At 33.1% G+C, this 14,313-nt stretch overlaps 1 protein-coding gene across 19 annotated transcripts in view; it reads right to left on the minus strand.

The window, feature by feature from the left end:
- NRXN1 (neurexin 1) overlaps positions 1-14,313 on the minus strand; it is a 1,138,108-nt gene that overhangs the window by 1,031,964 nt on the left and 91,831 nt on the right. For 13 of the 19 annotated variants that reach the window (XM_047068168.1, XM_047068164.1, XM_047068171.1 and 10 more), the window contains one exon: positions 1,320-1,337. The exons of 5 other annotated variants lie outside the window; for them this stretch is intronic. In XM_047068168.1, the coding sequence (XP_046924124.1) occupies positions 1,320-1,337 (18 nt within the window). The remainder of the gene's footprint in view (positions 1-1,319; positions 1,338-14,313) is intronic. One more of the 19 variants, XM_047068161.1, reaches the window with a different exon arrangement.

Raw genomic sequence — 14,313 nt, forward strand, 5'->3', positions numbered from 1 at the left:
ACACTGATTTTGAAAGATGTCAGACCTTCAGGGTAATATCCTCCTTATCAAGGCATATTCACATGCTTTTAAAATTATAGTATAGAAAAACAGAAGCCATACAGAGAGCCAACACTTGGAAAAACACTCACTGATGATTACTTTTGAAGTTTTTCTCTATTTTATTCAAATAATGGAATAGAAATGTTCAGCAACTAAACAATTATATTGTTCAGAAAAGTTTCACAAATAATATGCTGAAACCTGCTCCTGACCAACTTAGCATCACCATGAATCGTTGAGACATCAAATCTTGGTGACTTTAACGGCTATTTATCTGTAACCTCAGATGGGAAGTCTTTTTCTAAGAAATCTGTCATTCTGTAAAAATGTTCATTATTCTTACAGAATGGCTCTATTTCAGAATATCGCAGCAAAATGAAATACGTTAAACACTTCTGAAATATATACGCTAGTTCAATGTGTCTGCAAGAACTGTTATGCTGTGATTATGTAAGTTGACAGAACATCACCATCCCTTACACAATTACCTAGTTAGCACTCTTATCCTTGAGAGATTTCTTAGGCAGTACACTGACATACATTTAAGTTCTTTAAAGATCAGAATGTTGAAATATGTTTTAGTTTGTTGGATTCGATAGGAAAAAAGTATAACTTTCTCAAAGTTCCTTGATAGAGATAATTTCAAAAAAAAATCTTTAATGACTATGGTACTTTTATTTAACAAACACAGAATATCACAAACATACTTACCAGTAATCACGTTGGAGTGTTGTATACTTTCATTTCCAATGGCCAGTGGTTTATTTTTTTAATCTAAGTTTATGCCTCTTACTTAGAGTCAATGCTTTATTCTCTGTTTTTATATAAATCAAATCATTTGAAATTAAACCAATGAGCTTGGGGTGATGAAATGCTAAACATTTCCAAAAGAAAATAAATCATTTTGATCAAGAAAAAAAAATGGAGACCAGATCATGCACTGAACTCTGAAACTGCAAAGAAATACTTTCTCATTTAAAACAAAAGAAGCAGGATTGTATCATTTTTTCCATACAGAACACTGCAATAAGCATTCTAAGGTTTATATAGCATGCTGGAATCCATCAAGGGATGGAGTTAAGGCTGAAGGAGTTCCATATACTTAGGGACTGACGGGGCTGAGGGTGTGTGTTCTATATGAAAAGTGATACACAATCCAGAAATCAACAAATGCTCAGAAATAAGTTCAACTTACCGTCTAAATTCGAGATGTACTCTATTAATACTATGAAATAAAAGGCAAATGAGAGTTGGAAAATAAAGTAGAAAGCACCCACCTTCCACATTGTTGTCTTCTGAAAGCACATGACAAGGAGGGAGAGAAAAGGAAAAACATTCATTAAGCAGCATGCAGACTGGACCTTTGCCTTTGCATGTCTTCCTCATGCAAGGCATCAAACACATCATGCAAGTGCTCCATCGCTACCGTTCAAAGGGGAAAACAAAATCATGGGAAGCAGGTTCCCTCCTATTGGCAGCATTTTAAGAATGTGAGACAAAATTTCGGTAAACTGTCATGTCCTGAGCAAGGAATTTTAAAAAGTCTTTCACTGTCCTGTGCTAAGCAAACATTCTTACATGTCACTGATGTGGTTGTTCTAGGCAATTATTTTTAAAGCCTTATTATTATTATTATTATTATTATTGTTATTGTTATTGTTATTTTTTTACAATTCCAAAAGATTACATTCCTAAATCTGATCTGGACTTGGATAAAATAAAGCCCACTGCCAAGATCCATGAAATTTCACTTAAAGACACCCCAGTTCTACATCCATGTATCATCATTGCCTTTAAGTATTTCTAATACTTTTTTTTCCATAAACACAAATAAACCTATGTAACTAAAATTCATAACTTGGTTTATTTACAGTGTGCTAATAGTTCGTTACAAATAATGGTAGTTTACTGAATTTGTTAAAAAGTTATCTTTTAAATCCATTAACTAGAAGAAGTAATCACTGCAAGAGAAGTGATGTTGTTTTATCCATTTGGGGGCTGTCCATTAGGGAAAATTTATCATGGTTTATTCAGTTTGTACTTCTGTTTAGGGTATAAGTATGAAAATTGTTATTATAATGACAATATTTGCTAAACTTTCTTTTATATTTCCATATAATTGACATATTTACATATCCTCGTAAATTTACATGTATTTCCATATGTGTGTATATATATATGTATATACAGATAGATACACATACACATATATGTGTACACAAGCAGATTTTGCATGTATTTCCTACACATAATCAATCCAAGTGTATGGGATTTGAACTATTTCCAGTAACTACTAAAAAATTCAAGTACACAGGGCTCAAAAATGATACACAGGGCTCAGCATACAGTAAGAAATGGAAGAGAAATCTGTCTTCCAGGAATAGGGCAACAGCCAGGTTTTAGTATTTATCACAATGCTTTCAATAATAAAATATATCCACGTTTACATTTCTAGTCTTATTCTTTTACTTAATTAAATAGAAACTTAAAAGTGGTTATTTGACCAAAAGTGTTTAGGAAGAACAAAACAACAGCAAGAGTAGGAACTGGGAGAAAAATAACTTATAAATATACCATTTCATAAGGTTAAACAAATAACTCTTTTTAATTGTTAAAATTATTAATGGATTAAAAGTCATCAATTTTGTTTAAAATATATCAACTGGAAACTGAAATATCAACATAGGCACTTTTAGGGATATGGTCTTAACAAATATAATAGAAGAATGCTAGTGGATAAATGTGTACAATAGCATCTATTTGCCAGACTTTATTTTAAAATAAATAAAAAAAAAGACTGAAATATTTGGTATGTGATATTCATTTCCTGATTGGTTTTGGTTTCTAATCTACTAAATAAGAAACTAGACTGAATTTGCTACTTTTCAGTGGCAACTTTGACATGACATGGACACAAATATTAAAGATTTATTTTAGGGGAACCTGGGTGACTCAGTCAATTGAATGTCTGACTTCGGCTCAGGTCGTGATCTCACGGATTGTGAGTTCATGCCCCACATCCAGCTCACTGCTGTCATTCAGCATAGAGCCTGCTTTGGATGCTCTGTCCCCCTCTATCTGCCTTTACCAGACACGTGATCTCCCCCAATAAATAATTATTTAAATAAATAAATAAATACATAAATACATAAATAATTATTTTGCTATATTATGTGAGATATCATACAAGATACAGATTATATTAATGTTTAAGATATACTTTCGTTTTATATTAACTGTCCTCTGAAATTTTACTCCCCATTTAAGGTGTGTTTTTATTTTTTTAAGTAAGATTTTTTAGTATAGAGGGTAAAACAACAAAATCAGGGAATTTAGAGGAGAGGCAACTGCCAAAAAAATCCACCAATTACTATGGCACTACTTAATTTCTATAAACAGAGACTGGCATATGGTTTTAAGTAGCACAGTCTCAGGAAAAGGGTTTTGTTTTGTTCTTGGTAAAGTGCTGCATGAAAATCTAATAGTAAAAGGAAAATGAAAACCAAAGTAAAACAGGCCTAGGATTGACACCAAATTTATAAATGTGCTAAGTAAGATACTAGGAAAGGAAGCTGTGGTAATAAAATCAAGGTCATTGATTCAGATCCCCCGCAAGTGAGTTCTTTCCCTTCACCGTTAACTAAAACACAGGGCCACGGATGGCGCCATTGATCTTGACCTGCCATCCAGCATGTTTCTGAGTTTTTATTCATAAAGAGAACCAGCTTAACTAATGGGACCCCCACTATGCAAATCCAAGGCATGTCCAACGTGTAAACAAATCCTAACTTGACCAAATTCAGAAAAATGGTCTGTCTCAAAAGACTCAGATTAAAAAAAAAAAAATCAAAGTACTAGAGTAAATGAAGAGATAATATATTAACTCCTATATTTAAAAAAATAGAATAAGAAGAAAAGGAAGAAAAGTGGCTTGGAACAAACTTCACTGAATTTCAGACTCAATCACATAATTAAAAAAAATGTTCTCTTTATTTGTATCATTCTATTCTACCCTTTTGGTATCTATTTTTTGGCTTTAGTTGATTTAAACGCTGGTAACCTTCAGATGATCCCTACATTACTTCAGAATCTGGACATAATTGTAAATGGTGGCAGCTCTCCCATTTACAATCATTTGCCAGATGTTTTTCCTTTTCTCTTTCCCTTCGACTTGGTTTTCGGACTGCAAGAATATCAAGTTTAAAAAGAACAGTTTTCCTCATCACATCAACTCTTGCTTTCTCTTTGTAGATTCTTTTGCAATCAAATAGTATTTTGATTTTTAACAGCAACAGAGACAGGGGCAAAAATTGGCAAGCCACGGTATAAAGTTAAAGAAGTACATTTTGCTTTAGTGTTAAGGTAGAAAGCAGTCCATCCAGCCTTACCTGTGGACATTGTCAAGTTAGGGCAAAGCTCTTGGCTTGCAGAATACCCTGGCTTCTTAATTCTGCTCACCTAATAGTGCTGTGTACATGAAGTGAGTCTTAGTAATCAACTTTACTATGATGACCATGCCACCTCTAAAGATCACACTGATTTTTTTTCTTTTGATTGTGAAAATAAGGAATAAAATCATGAACAAGATACCTTAAATTTTCTTTTTCTTTCAGATAAGATATGCTTCCCTCAGAAAAATGGGAATAGGCACCAGAACATCAGTTATGTTATGAATAATTTGTGTGCTGTTGACATGACGAGAAGCTGCAGACTGTTAAACTGTATGTTTTTGAATTACTTCAAAAGAGCATCTCCAGGAAAAAAATTTTCCTTTGGCCTCCCAGCTTATAAGAATCCAAGGACAGGAAGTTTAACTTATCATGAGGTTTTTTTTGCACATAATTTTACATACTTCTAGGAAAAGAAAAATGAGCAAGAAAACAAATGTATTTGTTTCAATGTAAAGAAAATCAGGAATTTAATGATGACCAGGAGATAAAATTGATATAAAATATCACCAGTAACTCCCTTTTGTACAATCAGGATTTAAGGTTAGCAATATGAAAGCTTCATCTAAATCTACAAGCAAGAGTCCACTTATTTGCTACATTTTAAGTTTAAAATTGGCTGAAAGAAATCTGTCACCACTTGGGCATTCCTTCTCTGTTTTGGCTTCCTTCCTTCTCTGCTAGTTGCCAACGACCAGCTCCCTTTATTTTCTGTGGCTCCTTCTCTCCTTCATCAAAACTCCCTTTACTGCAGGTTAACTTGCCATCCAGATCTAGCCATCCAAATGGGGTATATAGTAAAAAAGTGGTGGTGGTAATGGCCAGAAGAAAGAGGAATACAGAAAAGGTTTCCATTTCCTTCTTATATACATTTGATGTTGCTAGCTTCTATACTCGCCTTTCTGGCCCCTTGCAATATATTCAAGACTTTATCTCTCATCTTGGGGATTAAATGCCAGTATAGCAGAGTTTGGTTCCCATGGTGGCACAGGATGGAGCTTTGCTTTATTTTATTTTTCTTTTGGTTTTAACAGTGAAAGCCTTTAGAAAACCTCAATCTTCTGGGAATGTTTCAAAAACTGGGAAACGGAGGAAAGCATTGAAACTGTGGGTTTGTGCAGCAGTCAGCTGGAGGAAGAGAAATGCTGGCCAGAATCAAGAGAAAGTTCAAACAACAAATGAAGCAAAAAAGGTCCATTATGGAGGCTTATGGAAGGAAAGAAACAGCCACAGCCTGGGCAGGGATCTGGCTAGTTTCCAAAACGCTTTTTTTAACAGGTGGCCTCAGCAAGTTATTTTAAATCTACCTACATGACACTCCCACCAAGCCCGCTGGAATCACAGTCTTAGAGCATGAGGGGAGCCAAGTAGAATAACTAATATTTCTTCTCTCTTCACTGATTATGAGTAAAAGAAGTAACTCTAAACCAATTTGCAGCAGCAAGGACATTCCTAACATCCCACTTGAACCCTATAAAAACATTTTCCCTATGAACATTGTGAGCAACATACAAGTTTACTTTTGGTACAGTATACTATGATTCAAGTATATTATGGTGTTAATGAGTCCTTTGTGAAGTGGTCTGAGAAGTTTACTTTGCCCGATAGTGTTGTTCCCCTTGGAAACTGTGATATGAGTTGCAACATTTCAAAGAACTTTTGCAATAGTACTTTCCTAAGTTGCAGACTGCCTTTGTTTCTGGATCACACAAGTGCCAATTTTGTTACAAAGTTTTTGGCATTCAACTCAAAATATTCCATCTTGTTAACAGGGGAAGCAAGGAAAGAACGATGAGCGGAAGGAAGGATAATTATATGGCAGATTCTTCTGGTGCTTAAGGTGTTCAGTGGACCTGATGAAATTTAACAGGTATTAGTCAATATATCAAAATATACACTAAATGACTCACATAAACTATATTGAATATAATTTCAAGTTTTATTTTCATGGGGGACTATGACAAGGATTTTGTTTTGCTTTCATAGCCTCAATTCTTCCTTACATCTAAACTTTGAGTTAACATTGCTATATTAATATCAATAGCTGAACTTGGAAAAGGAACATCACATATAAGAATGACCATAAATACTGTGACAAGAGTAGTCTACATGTGTCTGCTCATGTCACCCACTTTTACTGTTTTATTGCTTACATAGAAATAAACTTTCCTAAGACAAAATTTAGCATGGTGTTACCAGGCATTTTCCTATCCAAACGCAACCACTGCTACACAGCTCTTCAAAGAAAGCTCGTTGAGGTGAGTTGCACTTCCTTTCTAAAAGTCTGAAGTCATCGTATTTTAGAAAGCAGAGGAGGAGAGCTCTTGTATTAGTTGGTAGAATGAATTTAAATACACCCCTATCTACCCAATTTACCACCTATTCTCATGGTTATATGAATGTCCAGTACTCAGATATGACTTTTTTTTTATGATCAAATGAATGGGAGACCACCTCCAGGTATATGGTACCAGAAGAGAATACTCCACCAAGTGTCCTAGGTTTTCCAACATTAGGATGGAGTAGGTAAACTCTGCTGAAGACCACTGATGGCCTTTCATTTGAGAGAATACAGGCTAGATTTATGTAATTCTTTCACAAATCATTTTATTACAGAGAATTTTCAAATAAATTTCCAAATACTTCTGATTTTACTTATCTATACTTACTCAGACCAGTCCAAAACAAACTATCCAATTTCTATGAGAAAAAAGCAAACATTTTAATTTTGGGAACACTGTGTGAAAATATGACTAACTGAACCATAATGTAAAAAAAAGTCCTAAGTTTAGAGTTTAATAAATTAGATTTCTATATACTGAATAAAAAAAATAGTCCGTATAAAACTGACTAGTCAATTAAGCATATATTCATTCTTATATTTAAGGAAAATGAAATTTTATTTCAAAATAAGAAATACTTCATATTATTTTTAATTCAATGGACCTTTGCATATGTACCAAATAGTCTATAAGAAAAAATGCACTTGGGGCACCTGGGTGACTCCGTCGATTAACTGTCTGACTTTGGCTCAGGTCATGATCTCACCATCCATGAGTTCGAGCCCCACATCGGGCTCTGCTGACAGCTCAGAGCCTGGAACCTGCTTCGGATACTGTGTCTCCTTCTCTTTCTGCCCCTACGCCACTTATGCTCTGTCTCTCTCTCTCTCTCAAAAATTAACAAAATGTAAAACTATTATAGTTATCTTTTCAACTACAGCACATTTCAACAGGAGGAAGATTGGTACAAAGAATTCTTCTGCTTCTCCAAAAACTGAAATCATTCAGTCCAATAGCACCTGAGGTTGAAATATGAGAAATTACTGTTTCAGACAAAAACTGGTCAAATAGCAATAGTTTAATGTGGTTAAATCTAACATTTTTAAGTTGATAGTTTTCCTACAGACTGTGCTATTCTGTCTCCTAAATGTAATGTAGTAATATCAAGTTACATTAAAACATTTCTGAATTCCTGAGAATCAATCCACAGAAAGCATACTGGAGTGGGAGGTACAGGCTTCTAGGTATGGAACGTGTAAGTCATGTGAATGAAAGAGACAGCATGAGGAATGCAGTCAACAGTATCATAGCATTGTATGGTAATGGATGGTAGCTACACTTCTGATGAGCATAGCATGACTTATAGAGCTGTTGAATCACTATGCTGTACACTTGAAACTAATGTAACCTTGTATGTCAACTATACTTCAATCAATCAATAGCAATGATAAAAAGAACGGAAGCAGAAAATAGAGTAAATGAAGTTTTTATAAAATGTTTCATAAAGTTTTATGAAGATCTCAAGAAACTTCTTCTAAATGTTCAAGGGAAATAAGAATAAGAAATACTAATACTTGGGTCATCTTACCACTTTAAAGGTACTTTCATAAAAATTATATAATCTGTATCTCATCAGTTAATCTGCTATGGTTCAGTGACTTGCCCAAGACACCCAAATAGAAAGGAGAAGATGGTAAGAGTGTATAGAAAGTATGTTTGAAGGCTCTTTGTCCAGGTTTGTGTGGATTTCAAAAATTGCTTTAAAAAGAAATTGAACATGAGGAATTTGAATAATATAGGGTAAGGCTGGCATGTCTACTAAAGCTGTGTTATGTTCCTGGAACTATTACCAAATGTATCAATTAGCATCACTTTAAAAATAGTAATATAATATGGAGTAAGAAGATTGTATTTATTATTTCTTTGTTCCTTTTGTAAGAAGGCAGAAGTATTTAACAGAAAATATTCCTTTCTTAATTGCATTGTGTGTTGATTCTATAAAGTCAAGAAAATCTAATACTGTTTACTTTCCTTTACTGAAGAAAAGAATGCCCTGACATTCTTCTCCTCTGTACTATAGACATTATTTCTCAAAAGAAAAAATAAATGAAACAAAACAGACCAAAAGAATCAAAACAAAACAAACAAAAAGCATATTTAGAAAACCTTTGCCCTACTTTAATAAGGAAAAAAGCAGTACAGGTTTGTAAATGTGTTTACCCATGGGCATTTTAACCACTAGAAACAAGAGGAAAAATTATCCACACATTTCTTATACTTTTAAAGGATTCATTTCATTCACAGCACACAAAATTTTGCATCCTGTTTAAAAACATCTGAAATAAAAGGACACTTTCATTCCCAGTCAAATATTTTGGAAAGTTAAGCAATATAATATGCATTTGCCACATAGAGTGTTTTTTCCCTTTCATTTTAGTGATAAAATGCAAATCTGATAAAAATGCTACTTTTATTCCTTTTACACACACGTTGCGTGATAAATCTGGGGACTGAGCAGCATGTTCTAAACTTTTAAAATTTGACTCAATAGACAAGTAGGAAGAACAACCAAATAGATTGTCCAAACTGCTATTTTCTTTAAAAAAAATAGGGGTGCGTGGGTGGCTCAGTTGACTAAGCATCCAACTCTTGGTTTCGGTTCAGGTAATGATTTTGTGTTTCACGATACTGAGTCCTGCGTCAGGCTCTGCACTGACACTGTGGACCTGCTTGGGATTCTGTCTCTGCCCTTCTCCTACTCACATATCTTTCTCTCTCTCTGTCAAAATAAATAAAGAAACTTAGAAAAAAAAATCTTTATGTTAAAGGCTAAAACGGTAAAATAAATTCTATATTTTTAAAGATTTCATAGATGTAGTTGTTTGGCCTAATATCTAGTACTTACTCATGCCCATACGAATGCAAGCCCATGTTGCAGAGGCAGCCATGAGCTTGAACAATTTACCCTTTATCTGCTGATTTACTGACCCATAAAATCAAATCACCACAAATACAAGCCTTAAAGGTAGCCTTATAATTCCCTATCTTATCTTTTCCTAAAATGGTTATTTGCTGCTTAAGAAAAACATGTTAAAATATAGATTTCTTTTTTGGACTCTTATGAAACATATTGAAATGTTAATGCCATCATTCAGAACAGTCCATTTTATTATTTAAAATGAAACAGTATGATTATGATATGATATAACTAATTATTTCTTGACATATGTGTAAACTGCTGATTACTGGAAAGTCTGAATTCGTTTGACCCAAACTGAAGATTTAATTTTCAAAATAATCTCAAGTTATAATTTATTACATATTGATTTAAAATGTGTGGCAATGATATTGTAATCACTTCATGAGCTCCACTCTAAACATTAATACAAGCATGTGTGCCATATCTCTGACACAGGCACACATACCTATTTAATACTTTCTTTCAAAAACAAATTCAAACCTTCATACTTTCCTTAATAAAAATATTTTCCTACATAAGTTACTGTGGGTAGAATAAGAAACCATTTACAAAAAATATTTGATGATGTCATCAATAATAACACAACTACTACTACTTTACTTCATTGGAAATATATTTATCTACTAATAAATAAGCAATGCATAAATTATAAATTTCTCTCTTTATCTTTCCCTCTTATTTAACTTTATCTGTTTGTCTATATTAGAGAAGAAAAATATTTTCTAATTGTACTAATATGTTACCCATCAGACACATATGCCTAATTCCATGTCAATTAAATTAATTACAATTAAATAAAATTAAAAATTTAGTTCCTAAGTTGCAATAGGCAAATTCCACATTCTTAGCAGTCATATGTGGTCATTGGCTACCAGACCGGAGATCACAGATTATGAACATTTCTGTCATCACAGGAAGTGCTTTTGGGCAGTACTGTTAAGGGTTTTAAGCAAGTTATCACTTCTCTGGTAATATTTTTGAATATACAGCTGTTCAAATAATGTATATGTTGTTTCCTTTTTTTTTGTTACTAGGGAGATCATTTAAATTCATAATGATATTTTTAAAAGAACACCTAAATTTAGATTTGATATAGTTATTGCATTTGTATACTGTGGAGAACTATACAATATTACCATTTTATCTATAAAATAAAAACACAGGCTGGGAAATAACTTTAATAAAAATTTTACTTTCATACCAAAATGTCTTTGAATAATATAAGCTGTAGACAGTTATTACTCTTTTTGTCATAAGTCCCTTCCCTTGAGCCTCACAGATAATGAGAAAATGCTAAATATGTTTTGATTTTTAAGTAAATTAAGCAATCAAATATGTTTTCTCTTGCTTTCTCCACACTTTCTCAGTATTCTCCATTTAATATTATTTGTCATTGACTTTATGTGTAAACTACATAATAGCTTAATAGCAACAGTAGTTTTTAGATTGAGAAAAAGTACCCTCTATCCCATAATCTCATACAATAAATTCCCTTTCCTTATAATAAGTCAAAGATTTCCCTTTCTATAAAATAAGCCTCTTATTGAGTATTACATTAAGGGTAAATAAACCAAATGGGGAAATAAAGGGATCAACATCTCTGCAACATGGAAATACAGGAGAAAAGAAATATAAAAGAATAAAAAGAGCAGCTCAAACCTCTAGTTAATTCTATAAAAGTCCAAGATCCTGTTAAGGGGCTATTACATGATAACAAATGCACCATTGAGTAAGCAATAAAAACTATGAGTAGGAAGAACAGAAAAATAACTCTGAATATGGAAGCATTAACTGTGGAGTAGTAAAAGAAAAAAAAGTGGCAAAAATATCTAGGAGATAAAATGATGAACAAGTTTTCCATAAAAATGAGTAAGATGCACAACAAAAATTTAGAGTAGACCTACCAAGTCTATTTTGAGTATTTAAAAAAAATGTAAGCTTATTCTTAAAGTTGAACAATGTCCACTTTATTATTGAAAAGTGCTTTTTTTATGATTGGTTAGTGACATCCAAACTGTACACAGTAATGGAAATGAGGCAATATAAGAATGGAAAAAAATATTTATAGCCTCAACACCTTAATGGATAACATTTAATCTAGTTACCCCAAAGAGCCATTGTCCAGTAAATTAAGTATTGAGAACAGCTGATTCTAGAGGTTACTGAGGTCATCTAACATCTTAGTCCAATCTTGACATTGGAAAGGCTTGAAAGAGATTATACAACATAACCATATATTTATCTTATTTCCAAAGAAGAAAACATACGTTGCAGAACCAGAGGCAGCATCCTGATTCAGTATTTGTCATGGACTGAATGGTTGTACCCCACACCAAATTCTTAGGTTGAAACCCTACTTCTCAGCGTGATGATATTAGGAGGTGGAGGCTTTGGGAGATAATCAGGATTACATGAGGTGATCAGAGTGGAGCCCTCATGAATGACATCACTGCCCTAATGAGTTCCTGGAGAGCTTGCTTCCCCTCTCTGCTCTCCACCATGTGATGATACACAAAGTCGGCGACCTTTAACCTGGAAGAGGGCTCTCCCCAGTATTTGACCATGCTGGCACCCTGATCTCAGATTAGCAGTCTCCAGAACTGTGACACATAAATTTCCGTTTTTTACAAACCACTCAGTCTATGATACTTTGGTATAGCAGCCTGAATTAAGACAGTACTATTTTAGATCTTGCATTACTAGAGAAAACTCACCTTTACATAAAATAAGAAATATGACACAAAACTTAATAGATTTCTGATATTATTACAATAATGGAGGAAAATCTCTAGTAGCACAACATGTACAGTATGCGGAATGGCTAATACCTGTTAACAAAGGTAGCTCATGGCAGTACGTAGGAGCTTAGGGAATGTGTACCTTATAGCTATCTGAAGTAAATTATATTCAAAATGTGCAATTTGCAAGTAATACTCCACCTATGGGGAAAAACAATGGAAAAAGAGTAGAAAAGTCATTATGTTTTAAAATATTGAATAGAGGATTCCTTCTTCTTCTTCTACTTCTTCTTTTTTTTTTTTTAATTGATATGCTTCTCCTAGAGTAGTATGGGAAAAGCTTTGAATGGATATTAAGGGAACAGACTTGATAATCGTACATGAGTCTATCAACATAAATAACTAAATCAAACACTTTAAAATTTATAAATAGGAATAAAATATTCACAGAGTGAAAGGAAAAATGATTTGAATGAATTGCGAGAGTCAACAAGTACACTGAATCATTAAAACTAGAAATCCTTAGAGAATCTAGGGATTTCCTGACAACATGCAATATACTTCAATGTTTCATTAGGATCCTTGTAGGTTCTGCCACCACAAATCAGTTTTAGGAATCTAGACACAATTTTTTAGAACATTTCTTTAATTTTCCCATGTGCTAAGTGTCTAACTTGTTCCATAGAGAGGCTGTGGCTCATAGCAGTAAAATAATGCAAAACCACTTATTCAATAATGACAGATTGTAAAGCATTTTATGTGTAGATAACACCTATTTAGTGATGTTAGCCATGGCATTATTATAATTAATGCTTCCTTATACAAACTGTTGGTTACTTAAGAGCAGTGTCTTCTCTGTTCCTCTTCCTTTGTTCAGCTGTTAGCCTGGTGTGTACATATAAGAGTTGCTTAATAAGTGTGTTTTAATGAGTAATTAATTTCCAATATTAATTTCCTGCTTAACTTCTATGAAGCTAGCAATGTGGGATGAAGATGATTAAGTTTCTTTTCATAGGCAAAATTTACTTGCCACAATAGGCTAAATTTAGTTTCTGTATTCTCACATCAGAAGTAAAGAACTTTAACAACTGGAAACACTTTTATTTGGGCAAAGTAAATCAAAGGGTTTTAGTATTCATTTCTATTAAAATATTATTCTGAGCCAGTTTGAGATGCATTAGCTGGACATTTCTAAATTATTTTCCTTCATAGACTGTTGTTTCTTAAGTAGATCTGAAAATGAAGATGATGATGGTGATGCGGCAGAAATACAACAACCGCACTCAAATTCACAAAACCATTTATGTAATCTTATTAATTATTAACATGATGTGGACCAAGATCAGTTAAGAAAGCAACTATTAAAATCCAGTGGGGTGCACATAATACCTATTTATTCATCACTTCATACACAATTCTTAGCACAGTCCCTGGCACATTGTAAACACTCAATAAACATGAGGGAATAAATGAAAATTGAATGATTAAATGGTAGAAATCAGCTCTTTTGACCCCAAATTATATGTTCTTTCCTCCACACCATGGAGGTTTATCAATCACATGCATCCTAAAGTCTTATACCATATTTATAGGAAGCAAATTATTTGAATTAAAACAAAAAAATTGAAATGCAAATAATCCCACTAAAATAATGGCTTAAGGAGCTTCTTTTAAAAAAAAAAATCACCTTCTGTGAAATACTAGCACTGTTTCCTGGATGTAATCTAATGTTTCATGATATACATATAGTAAGATATCCATAAAAACAAGTATTTTAATTAAATTAAAATTATTTAAATGAAATTATATGAATTAAATTTATT

The sequence above is a fragment of the Lynx rufus genome, unplaced genomic scaffold, assembly GCF_022079265.1.
Source record: "Lynx rufus isolate CCGP_SWC_20201006 ecotype Redwood Valley unplaced genomic scaffold, mLynRuf1.p SCAF_8, whole genome shotgun sequence".
Classification (NCBI taxonomy): domain Eukaryota; kingdom Metazoa; phylum Chordata; class Mammalia; order Carnivora; family Felidae; genus Lynx; species Lynx rufus.